Below are 12,570 nucleotides of genomic sequence, written 5' to 3' on the forward strand. Positions count from 1 at the left end.
TCATTCCATAATCATCAAAGATGAGGTTCAGGATATTTATGTATCTTCATCTTTATATAGCTTCATCTTTCTTGCAATATTCTAGTAGTATCACATTGCCTCCTGTCTTGTCTTCCCTTTCCTCTCATGTTAAAACTAGATTCTGTTCCTCTGCTGTAGCCCTTACTGAGCTCCTTCTTCTCTCAATGTTATCATCATAGAATTTGGAGGCAAACTTAACCATAACAAACCACATTCTAACCACAGATGAATCTTCCCTCTCCATAGCTCATTCCATACTCATTTAGCACATTAGTCTTTCACTCAGAAACTGCTCTTTGTGGATTATCTTTATTTTCTGTCTCCATTAGTTTATCTGAAAATTATGTTTATTACTGAATCATCCCAGATTTTCCACCCCAGGAAAAATGTGGTACTCCAAACAACCCTGATAAATGAATATGAGAATTACTCTCATTTGTAAATGTTTATAACACTAGATTCATCTCTTAGGAAATTAAGACAGGGCCAAGACATCTGTATAATTACCAAGCTTTCAAAGTCTATAGGGAACTTTAAACTACTGTTTAAAAATAATCTGTTTCCTGAATACTTCCTTCACTTTCTAGTCTGACTTTTACTCATTTTCTCTGCTTCCCTAATCTGTTTGTCAAATTGCCCCAGTCATATGTGAGAACTGTATAAGCAACTCATTTTTTTATGAAAATTAAACTGTAGTTGTCTTTCATATCTATTATAAACGTTTAATCTCTCCCAGAACACAAAAAAGTGAATTTTTGCTTTTATATTTTCTTTCAGACTGTGAATCAAAGTTGAGACCAAGAAATTATTTCTGAAAAAGGATATTTATGGAATAGAATCATCCTGATGGGAGATAATGGAAAACCTTACAAAACACAGCATTGAGTGTTCAAGTTTCAGAGGTGATTGGGAATGTAAAAGCCAGTTTGAGAGAAAACAGGGATCTCAGGAAGGACATTTCAGTGAAATGATATTTACTCCTGAAGACATGCCCACTTTCAGTATCCAGCATCAGAGAATTCATACTGATGAGAAACTCCTTGAATGTAAGGAATGTGGGAAGGATTTTAGTTTTGTATCGGTCCTTATTCGACATCAGCGAATTCATACTGGTGAGAAACCTTATGAATGCAAAGAATGTGGCAAGGCCTTTGGTAGTGGTGCAAACCTTGCTTACCATCAAAGAATTCACACTGGTGAGAAGCCTTTTGAATGTAAAGAATGTGGGAAGGCCTTTGGTAGTGGCTCAAACCTTACTCACCATCAGAGAATTCATACTGGTGAGAAACCCTATGAATGTAAGGAATGTGGGAAAGCCTTTAGTTTTGGGTCAGGCCTTATTCGACATCAGATCATTCACAGTGGTGAAAAGCCTTATGAGTGTAAGGAATGTGGGAAGTCCTTTAGTTTTGAATCAGCCCTTACTCGGCATCACAGAATTCACACAGGTGAGAAACCTTATGAATGTATAGATTGTGGTAAAGCCTTTGGCAGTGGTTCAAACCTTACTCAACATCGGCGGATTCATACTGGTGAGAAACCTTATGAGTGCAAAGCATGTGGAATGGCCTTTAGCAGTGGTTCAGCCCTTACTCGGCATCAGAGAATTCATACCGGTGAGAAACCATACATATGTAATGAATGTGGGAAGGCCTTTAGTTTTGGATCAGCCCTTACACGACATCAGAGAATTCATACTGGCGAGAAACCTTATGTATGTAAGGAATGTGGGAAGGCTTTTAATAGTGGCTCAGATCTCACTCAACATCAGAGAATTCACACTGGTGAGAAACCCTATGAGTGTAAAGAGTGTGAGAAAGCCTTTAGAAGTGGTTCAAAACTTATTCAGCATCAAAGAATGCATACTGGTGAGAAACCTTACGAATGTAAGGAATGTGGGAAGACCTTTAGTAGTGGTTCAGACCTTACTCAACATTACAGAATTCATACTGGTGAGAAACCCTATGAATGTAAGGAATGTGGGAAGGCCTTTGGTAGTGGCTCAAAACTTATCCAACACCAGTTAATCCATACTGGTGAAAGACCCTATGAATGTAAAGAATGTAGAAAGTCCTTTAATAGTGGTTCAGCTCTTAATCGGCACCAGAGAATACACACTGGTGAGAAACCCTATGAATGTGGGGAGTGTGGGAAAGCTTTTTGTAGTGGCTCAAGCCTTACTCAGCATCAGAGAATTCATACAGGTGAGAAACCTTATGAATGTAAGAACTGTGGGAAGGCTTATGGGAGGGGTTCAGAGTTTCAGCAACATAAGAAAAGTCATAATGGTAAGAAACTCTGTGAATTGGAGACTATGAATTGAAATTATGTGCTGAAGGAAGGACTCTAAATATATGACATAAGAAAATTCATAGTGGTGAAAATCTCTACAAATAGAACTAAGGTACAGATGCCTTACTTATGCTTCACAGGTTAGTCAGTCTAAGAAAATTTATACAGGAAAAAAATCACCCCAAATAAAATAAATATTTGAAGATCCTTATCTATATTCATTCCTTCATTACTTTGGAAAATTCTTACTTGTGAATATTAAAAATGAAAAAAAATCATTTATTGTATTTTGCCTCTATTTTAAACATTGGAAAACTCATTTCTGGGTTAACCCTACTATCTTTTTTCAATGATCTTTTTTTTTGTATTATACAGAATTACTGATTCATCTAAAAGTTATTTATTGCAAGTCTAAATTTATCCTTTTCTTCTTTCTTGATTATCATCCTAACACCATTTATTCAATAACCTTGTCCATTTCATATTGTTTTTTATCGACTATTTGACGGTAAGTTACATTTGTATTCACATAAAGTTTGGATATCAGGTCAGTGTTTTTTTTTTCTTTTTTTTTTTTTTTGAGACAGAGTCTCACTCTTTTGCCAGGCTGGAGTACAATCTTGGTTCACTGCAACCTCCACCTCCTGGGTTTAAGTGATTCTCCTTCCTCAGCCTCCCAAGTAGCTGGGGCTACAGGTGCCCGCCACCACTCCTGGCTAAGTTTTTGTATTTGCATTAGAGATGGGGTTTCACCATGTTGGCCAGGATTGTCTCGATCTCTTGACCTCATGATCCATCGGCCTCGGTGTCCCAGAGGCTGGAATTACAGGCATGAGCCACTGTGCCTGGCCCAGTGTTTGTTTTTTAAATTTGCGTATATGTATCTATGTTTCATCCTGTTTATGGGGAATAACTGTTACTTCTTTTTTTTTTTTTTTTTTTTTTTTGAGACGGAGTCTTGCTCTGTTGCCCAGGCTGGACTGCAGTGGCCGGATCTCAGCTCACTGCAAGCTCCGCCTCCCAGGTTTACGCCATTCTCCTGCCTCAGCCTCCCGAGCAGCTGGGACTACAGGCGCCCGCCACCTCGCCCGGCTAGATTTTTGTATTTTTTAGTAGAGACGGGGTTTCACTGTGTTAGCCAGGATGGTCTCGATCTCCTGACCTCGTGATCCGCCCGTCTCGGCCTCCCAAAGTGCTGGGATTACAGGCTTGAGCCACCGCGCACGGCCATAACTGTTACTTCTAAGTATCCTTTAATACCTGTACCTTTTGTTTTAGAAGATTGTTTACTTTCCTTTTATAAAACTGTACTCTCCATTCTGCAAAACAGCTTTCCCTCATCATAATGTAGATAAGAAGAAAAAAAGGATATGGTTACCTGTAATCTTACCAATCACAGATAATCACTGTCAAACTTTTGGAGCAAATCCTTTAATACTATCTCTCTCATTGTTTTGGAAACAAGGTGTGATTATGCTATACTATAACCAGCCCTTAGTATTTTTTGTCTGTAAATATGTTGTTACCATTTTATTGGCTTTATAGTATTCACCTGTCTTTATCAAACCCCAATTTTGTCAAGTATTAAAAATTTTGCCATTACAAACACTTACCTTGATGGCCCCTTTTCAGTGTGTCTGCATTATTTATTTATTGTTCATTTCAGAGATAATGTGTCAATTGCTTTTGCATATAAAAGATTTTTACATTACAGATAAAGCTGGCCTTGCCTTTGAGCAGCATTCCTGGCCTCAGTTCCTTTGCATTGTTAACCAATTTACTTATTCTTCTAGATCCTTTTATATGCATCTGTAACATACCTATGTGGGTAGAATCAGAATACCTAAGAGCATTGTTGTGTGGATTCTATAATTGTGCCTATCACATAAGAAATGCTTAGTGAATGTTAGCCATCACCATTATCTTCTCAAGCTTCATTTTTATTATTTACAGAAAAACTTTTAGCCATGATTCATACCTTACTCAACAACAGAGACCCTGTAATGGAGAAAGACATTCATTTAAATGAATGTAGGCAAAGTTTGACTGACATTCATTCCTTGTTGAATAAGAATATTTGCTGCCAGGCACAGTGGCTCACGCCTGTAATTTCAGCACTTTGGGAGGCCAAGGTGGGTGAATCACTTGAGGCCAGGAGCCTAGCCAACGTGGTGAAACCCCATCTCTATTAAAAATACAAAAATTGGCCGGGCATGGTGGCTCAAGCCTGTAATCCCAGCACTTTGGGAGGCCGAGACGGGTGGATCACGAGGTCAGGAGATGGAGACCATCCTGGCTAACACGGTGAAACCCCGTCTCTACTAAAACATACAAAAAACTAGCTGGGCGAGGTGGTGGGCACCTGTAGTCCCAGCTACTCAGGAGGCTGAGGCAGGAGAATGGCCTAAACCTAGGAGGCGGAGCTTGCAGTGAGCTGAGAGATCCGGCCACTGCACTCCAGCCTGGGCAACAGAGCAAGACTCCGTCTCAAAAAAAAAAAAAAAAAAAAAACCCACAAAAATTAGCCAGGCATGGTGGCGTGTGCCTGTAGTTCCAGGTACTCGGGAGGCTGAGGCATAAGGATTGCTTGATCCTGGGAGGTGGAGGTTGCAGTGAAACAAGATCGCACCACTGAATTCCAACCTGGGTGACAGAGCAAGGCTCTGTCTCAGAAAAAATAGAAATAAAAAAAATTCATTTGTCCTACAGAAAATATAATAAGATTACAAAATGTGAGAAGACAAATACACTATAAAATTTGTACCAGGGTAGAAGTAAAAAAACTATGGCAATATTCTTCATTGAAATCCAAATACTAATTCAGTACTCATCTGCATGATTCTTTGCTTAAAAATAAAATGCAGGCAGGCATAGTAACTCATGCCTGCAATCCCAGCACTTTGCGAGGCTGAGGCAGGAGGATTGCTGGAAGCCTGGTGTTTGAGACCAGCCTGGGGGACATAGCAAGCCCCTGTCTCTACAATAAAAGTTTTAAAAAGAATGAGCCAGGTATGGTGGCCTCCAGCTACTGGAGGCTGAGGTGGGAGGACCAGTTGAGCCTAGGAATTCAAGGCCTCAGTGTGCTATTATTGTGCCACTGCACTCTAGCCTGGACAACAGAGTAAGACCCTGTCTCTAAAAATAAATGAATAAATTAATTAAAATCAAATTATTTTTTAAATAAATGGCACTGAATAGATTACATAGCAAAACTTATGAGGACCTGTAATATAGAGAGGAAATTGTATAGCTCTAAATTCATGCATTTGTTAGAATATTAAAGAAATTGTAAATAAAGAAACCAAGCATATAACCCAAGAAGCTGGAGAAAGAATAACTACAATAAAAACCCTAAGGAAAATGGGAGGGAAAACTAATTTTAGAATAAAAAAATCTAGATCAATAATCACAACCTGCTGTTTTGAAAACAAAATAGTAGCAGTTCTTATAAATAAAGTTATATGAACATAAATGCCAAAATGACATTGCTCTACAGACTTTACAGATTACAGGTTGAGCATCCTTTAATTTGAAAATTCAAAATCTGAAATGCTCCAAATTCCAATATTTTTGAGCTCAACATGATGCTCAAAGATAATTTCAGACTTTTGGATTAAGTATGCTTACCTGGTAAGTATAATGCTAATATTCCAAAATCCAAAACACTTCTGGGTCCCAAGCATTTTGGATAAGGGATACTCAGCTTTTGTTTATTACTATTACACGTAACCTTTTAATAATTATTTTGAAAATTAAAATGAACATTTTAGTAAAAGGATTTTAATCACGAGAATTGACTCAAAGTGGCATAGAAATGGGTATTATATAAGGGATATAAAGCAAAAACTACAGGAAGGCTGGGGAAAAAAACCCTGTGGCCAAAGTCTCTTTTATACTCCCTTACCCCCCAGTCAGGTCCCCTGAGTGAATATTTTGGCATTCAATCACGTTTTGCATCGGAAAGAACAAAAGATGAAAATATATCAGCATTAGTATATTTTATAATTTTTAAATTTGAGATAATTAAGTTTTTTAATTTTTAAAAGATATGGAAAAGAAATGATTAAAAACAGACTAACTTATGAACTCTTAAGATGCCACATATAAAATGCATCACTTTAAATATACAACTAATTTTTAAAATCCTGCAGATTAATCTGTTGTAGATATATATTGAATCCCACTTTCAGAGACTAAAATGTTGGATAAAAAGTGCATTTTAGAACTGATAAACTACTTCATCAATGATTTTAATGATTTCTTTAGATTTTCAAATTTGTTGATATTGGCAAACATAATTGGCTTTCAGTTTTCAGTCTCTCTATATATTTGTATTTCTACTCATAGTTTTATTTTTAAACCACTTTATTCTTCTAAATTGATTTGAAGGAGTCCCATTCATTTTACTTTTTTTTTTTTTAAAAAATCTTATCTGGGTTTTCTTCATGCTTTTGACTATTTTTGTTTGCTTTTTCTATTTCAAAAATATATTTCACTATTTTCTTTTTATCTGTGTGTATTTCTGTTGAGTACATATGCTTAGTTAATATATTTTCAGTCCCTTTTAAATTGAAAGCATTTAAGGCTACAAGATTTCCTTTGAATATTGCTATATCTGGGGCCCATAGTTTTTCTTCTTCTTCTTTTCTGAGATGGAGTCTCACTCTGTCGCCAGGCTGGAGTGCAGTGGCGCGATCTCAGCTCACTGCAGCCTCCACCTCCCAGGTTCAAGCAACTTTCCTGCCTCAGCCTCCTGAGTAGCTGGGACTACAGGTGTGCGTCACCATGCCCGGTTAATTTTTGTATTTTTTAGTAGAGACGGGGTTTCACCATGTTGGCCAGGATGGTCTCGATCTCTTGACCTTGTGATCTGCCCACCTCAGCCTCCCAAAGTGCTGGGATTACAGGTGTCAGCCACTGCACCCGGCCCCATAGTTTTTTAAAAAATTAACTTCTAGATAATTCTTATTTTAATCTTGATTTCTTTTTGATTCACTAGTTATGTAGGTGTCTGTATGTTTGTGTGTGTTTCTAAATTTTCAAAAACTTGTGAAAAAGATTTAGCATATGAAATTATAATGTGCGTGATCTGTGAAACTTAATTAAAAAGTTAAAACATTAATTTATTATTTGTGGCCAAATACAGGTTAGGTTTTTAATATGTTTTATAGATATATGATGTGAAATGATATATATTCTCTATAAAACACAAAGTTCTATTTAATTATATTAAGCTTGGTGATTACATTATTTATATATCCTCTGGTATTTTGTTTAGTTCTGAAAAGTGGGCACAAAATGCCCATCTATATTATTTTAAGGTCTTCGGTTAATATAGAGGGTTTTTTTATGTTTGATTGCTGTGTTTTTCACTATGATGTTGAATTCAAATTTCTCTAATATTGAAAATTCTGCTTTGGCCAGTAGAGCCACACTAGGTCTGTTGTGTGTCAGCTTGTTCTAGGTATATGTCCTTATAAACACCATATAGTTAGTGTTTTATTTTTAACCCAATTGGTTTTTGTATTTTAATTGGAGCACGTTATACATCTATAGGCAGGCTTACTCAATTCCTATGAAATCACCTTTTAAAATATATTTTTCTTTTAAAGAGCAGAAAAGTAACTAAAATTCTCAAATTCTGTTGCTTTTTCCTATGTAGCTACTCGTCATGGTCATTTAATGCATTGTTTCTCTTCATCTCTCTGTTCCCTGAAGATTGAAGTTTTCTAAGACTCAGCCTTTGACACATTTACTATTTATACTTATTTGTTCCTTGGTGATTTCACCCCAATGGGTTTGTTTCCCTTGAACTCCACACTCATTACATTCAGTAGCCTTCTCTACACTTCTACTTGAATTCATTTTTATTTAGGTATATAAAATACTGATGGAAATAGCATAAATCCTAAGTGTTATACTTGATGAAGTAATATTGTACACCTATGTAAGCGCTGCCCAGACTGACATACATTTGCAGCCTAAGAAGGCTTCTTTGTGCTGCTTTGCTGTTAATACTCCACTGCCCAGAAATAACCCCTCTCTTAATTTCCGTAACCACAGATAAGCTTACATGTTTTTCCAATTCATGTAAATGGAATAGTACGCTGAACCCTTTTTGTGTCTGGTTTCTTTTGCTCAACATTATTTCATGCAACAATAAGGATGGCTCTCTCAGACATAATAGATTATTCATTTTTATTTATTAGTGTTTTATGGGAATTACATTGAGTTAGGGAAACTGCAGTCTGAGGGAAAAGTTTCCACAAGACTGCGCTCATTTTAGACACCAGCCACAAGTTCAGAGGTTCCAAGGGCTACCCATACTTCAGACCAGCTGACTACAAATTTGGGAGTTGTCATGACTACCCTTGATAATTCAGTATAATAATTCACAGAACGCAAGAGAATAGTATACTTATGATTACAACTTTATTAATTTATTTTTTTTTTTAATTTTTTTTGAGACGGAGTCTTGCTGTTGTCACCCTGGCTGGAGTGCAGTGGCACGATCTTGGCTCACTGCAACCTCCCCCTCCTGGGTTCAAGCGATTCTCCAGCCTCAGCCTCCTGAGTAGCTGGGATTACAGGTGCCTGCCACCACACCCAGCTAATTTTTGTACTTTTAGTAGAGACGAGGTTTCACCATGTTGGCCAGGCAGGTCTCAAACTCCTGACCTCAAGTGATCTGCCCGCCTCGGCCTCCCAAAGTGCTGGGATTACAGGCGTGAGCCACCGCGCCTGGCCTATGATTACAGCTTTATTATAGTGAATGGGTACAAATTACACCTAGCCAGAGGAAGAGACGCATAGAATGAAGTCTAAGAGGGGTCCAAAGATGAATCTTCTGGTCATCCTATCTCTATGCGGTCCTGGATGGTGATACCTCCTTCCATCTACAATGTGGAATAATAAAATAGAGTGTTGCAATCCAGGGAAGCTCACCCTAGTCTTTGGTTTCCAGTGTTTTTCTTGGGGTTTGATAACCCTGCCCTGCCCACATAGCGGACCTTTGTCTTTCTGCCCTTCTTGCTGGTTTGTCTAGTACTGTTTGTCTGCCATCTCCAGAAGTCAAAACTGAGATAGCATGTCTCAAAGCACTCATCATAAATCACATGTTATACTGTTGGGTGGCCAACAAAGAACCCAGCCAAACCAAGACACTGCTATTGAGCAGGACATTCCAGAGGCCTAGAGATTACTTCCCAGTACTCACAGCAAAGGCAACGCCTCTCTTTGGGTGAAGTTAATTTATCACTATACAGGAATATACTTTGACTTACTCATTCTTTGGTTGGTGGGTATCTGTATTGTTTCTATAGCTCTGGGAACCTTCTTATACGTGTATTTATGTAGACATATTTACTCTTTTCTATTGGCAATATACTTCAGAATGGAATTGCTGAGTCAGAGATAGGCCTATATTTAGTAAATGTCAGTTTTCCAAAGTAATTGTACAAATTTACACTCCCACAAAGAGTCTGTAAGTGTTTCATTTGCTCTATATACTCTTCACACTTAGTATTGTATAGCCATTCTAATAGGACTATACTAATATGTTAGTTGCTATAGTTATATATAGAGATATATAACTGTTATATAAGTATGTAGAAAGTTGTATTTTCACTTCCTAATGACTAATAATGTTGAATACCTTTTCATATGCTTGCTTACTAGCTTTTTTGGTATCTTGTATGCAGGGTTGGTTAGACTTTGGCCGTTTTAAATGCGTATCGTGTCTTTTCCTTACTGCTTTGTGTGAGTTGTGTATTTTGGATCTGGATCTGAGTTGATATGTATGTTGCAAATACCTTTTGCTCTGTGGTATGCATTTCCACTCTCTTAAAGGTACGGGTTGATGAATTGGAGTTTTTAATTTTAATTAACTCCTGTTTATCAGCCTTTTTCTATATATGGTTAGAACTTTGAGTCTTAAATGTTTGTGTGCGTGTGTGTGTTTCATGCCTACAAACTCATGAAGGCATTCTTTCTTCCCCTAGAGGTTTTATTTCACCACTCATATCTTGCCTGGGATTACAGGCGTGAGCCACTGTGCCTGGCCTATGATTACAACTTTATTATAGTGAAAGGATACATATTTCAACAAACCACAGGAAGAGACACATAGAATGAAGTCTGAGACAAGTTTGGTGTACAGTATGAGATTTAGTGGGTCAAGTTTAATTATCAGTACTCCTGCAGATATCCAAGTTAATCCAGCATTATGTATTGAAAAGTAAATTCTTTCCCCCTGGTTATATTGCAGTTCTACCTACCTCTCATCACCTTTCCTGATAACATCCTGATCCTAACCATGGCTATATGTTACTTAGATATTTATAATAACCTCCTGTCTGTCTGTGTAGCCTTCAGGGCGTTCACAACAGCATAGCCACAGTGATTTAGATGTTATCACTTCTATGCTCAGTTTCTGGAAAATTTGAACAACAAATAAAGTGGTATTGGATTGTAACCCAAAGTATAAAATAAATATCCATGCATTCATACTGATATGACTATATTATCAGATAAATAACTAAATAAATGGAGGAGATAAATCTCCAGTACAGAATTCCAAATAATTTATGCAGATATTCTGCCCTCAGGGAAGTGGAGCATAACCCCCTGCTCCTTAAGTATGTGCTGTGCATAGTGATTTCCAAAGACTACTGTATGGGAAAAGGGAGAAAAGAGTAACTTTACACTGGAGAAACTTGACAAACACTCCCTCACTCAGGTGATCAAGACCAACAAAAAGTCATCATGCTGATAGTATGAATCCTTGATATCTATGAGGAAAATGGCACTTAACCTCTGTGATCTTCCTCCTGCAAACAACCTCAGCCTCATCATGAGAAAAACATCAGTCAAATCTTAGTGGAGGAATATTCTATGCTATACTGGCCTCCTCAAAATAGTTAAGATCATTTAAAATGAGGAAGAGAGCCAGGCGCTCTGGCTTGTGCCTGTAATCCCAGCACTTTGGAGGGCTGAGGAGGGTGGATCACCTGAGGTCAGGAGTTGAAGACCAGCCTGGCCAACATGGTGAAACCCCGTCTCTACTAAAAATACAAAAATTAGCTGGGCGTGGTGGTTGGCACCTGTAATCCCAGCTACTTGGGAGGCTGAGGCAGGAGATTCGCTTGAACCTGGGAGGCAGAGATTGCAGTGAGCTGAGACCACGCCATTGTACTCCAGCCTAAGCAACAAAAGAAAACTCCATCTCAAAACAAAAACAAACAACAACAACAACAAAAACAAGGAAGAAACTGTCATAGCCAAGAGTAACCTAAGTAGAAATGATGACTAAATGCAATGTGTTCTCCTGCTTAGAATGCTGGAACAAAAAAAGGAAGAAAAGCTTAAAAACCTAAGAACATTTGGAATAAAGTGTAAGCTTTAACTAATAATAATGTACCAATACTTGTTATTAATTGTAACAAATGTACCATATAATATAAGACGTTTTCAGTAGTAGGGGAAACTAGGTATAGGGTATATGGGAATTCTCTGTATTACTTTTATAATTATTCTGTAAATCTAAAACTGTTCTAAAATAAATTGTGTATTTTACAATAGACAGAGAATGAAGTTGAGTACTCAAATTACTTCTAAATGGCCGGGCGCAGTGGCTCACACCCATAATCCCAGCACTTTGGGAGGCCAAGGCAGGCGGATCACGAAGTCAGATTGAGACCATCCTGGCTAACATGGTGAAACCCTGTCTCTACTAAAAACACAAAAAAATTAGCCAGGCATGGTGGTGGACACCTGTAGTCCCAGCTACTCGGGAGACTGAGGCAGGAAAATGGCGTGAACCCAGGAGGCGGAGCTTGCAGTGAGCCGAGATTGTGCCACTGCACTCCAGCCTGGGCAACAGAGTGAGACTCCGTCTCAAAAAAACAAAAAACAAAAAAACAAATTATTTCTAAATAGTCATCGCTGTGTATCCACAGGGCCAGATTTATCATGATTTGAAAAATGTTATTACATGGAGTCATTTACATCTATGATATTAGATCCATGTTTTACAAAAGGAACACATGTAGAACCCAGACCACTGTTTTCTGACATGCTGGGCTCAAACTCAGATTCGAGACTCAGAATCATTTTGGTCCTCTTCAACATTTTACTGCATCTAATTGCACAACTTTACTTGTTGGTTCTCCTGAACTCTAGAGCCAGTAACAGTGACCCCAAAGTAATTCTCATGATTTTGTCTGAGGTACAATTTAAATTCTCGGATGACTCCAAATC

At 37.9% G+C, this 12,570-nt stretch overlaps 2 protein-coding genes across 15 annotated transcripts in view; one reads left to right on the forward strand and one right to left on the reverse strand.

The window, feature by feature from the left end:
- LOC105495452 (zinc finger protein 345) overlaps nucleotides 1-6,624 on the forward strand; it is a 35,212-nt gene extending 28,588 nt beyond the window's left edge. For all 14 annotated transcript variants that reach the window (XM_071086493.1, XM_071086499.1, XM_011765036.3 and 11 more), the window contains one exon: nucleotides 799-6,624. In XM_071086493.1, coding sequence (XP_070942594.1) covers nucleotides 878-2,344 — 1,467 coding nt within the window. In that variant the 5' untranslated portion in view covers nucleotides 799-877 and the 3' untranslated portion in view covers nucleotides 2,345-6,624. The remainder of the gene's footprint in view (nucleotides 1-798) is intronic.
- A 1,854-nt stretch (nucleotides 6,625-8,478) lies between these two features.
- LOC105495453 (zinc finger protein 829) overlaps nucleotides 8,479-12,570 on the reverse strand; it is a 32,679-nt gene continuing 28,587 nt past the window's right edge. Inside the window, exon 7 of the mRNA XM_071086508.1 lies at nucleotides 8,479-12,569. The gene's annotated coding sequence lies outside the window, so the exon portion shown is untranslated. The remainder of the gene's footprint in view (nucleotide 12,570) is intronic.

Source organism: Macaca nemestrina, chromosome 20, assembly GCF_043159975.1.
Source record: "Macaca nemestrina isolate mMacNem1 chromosome 20, mMacNem.hap1, whole genome shotgun sequence".
Lineage (NCBI taxonomy): Eukaryota > Metazoa > Chordata > Mammalia > Primates > Cercopithecidae > Macaca > Macaca nemestrina.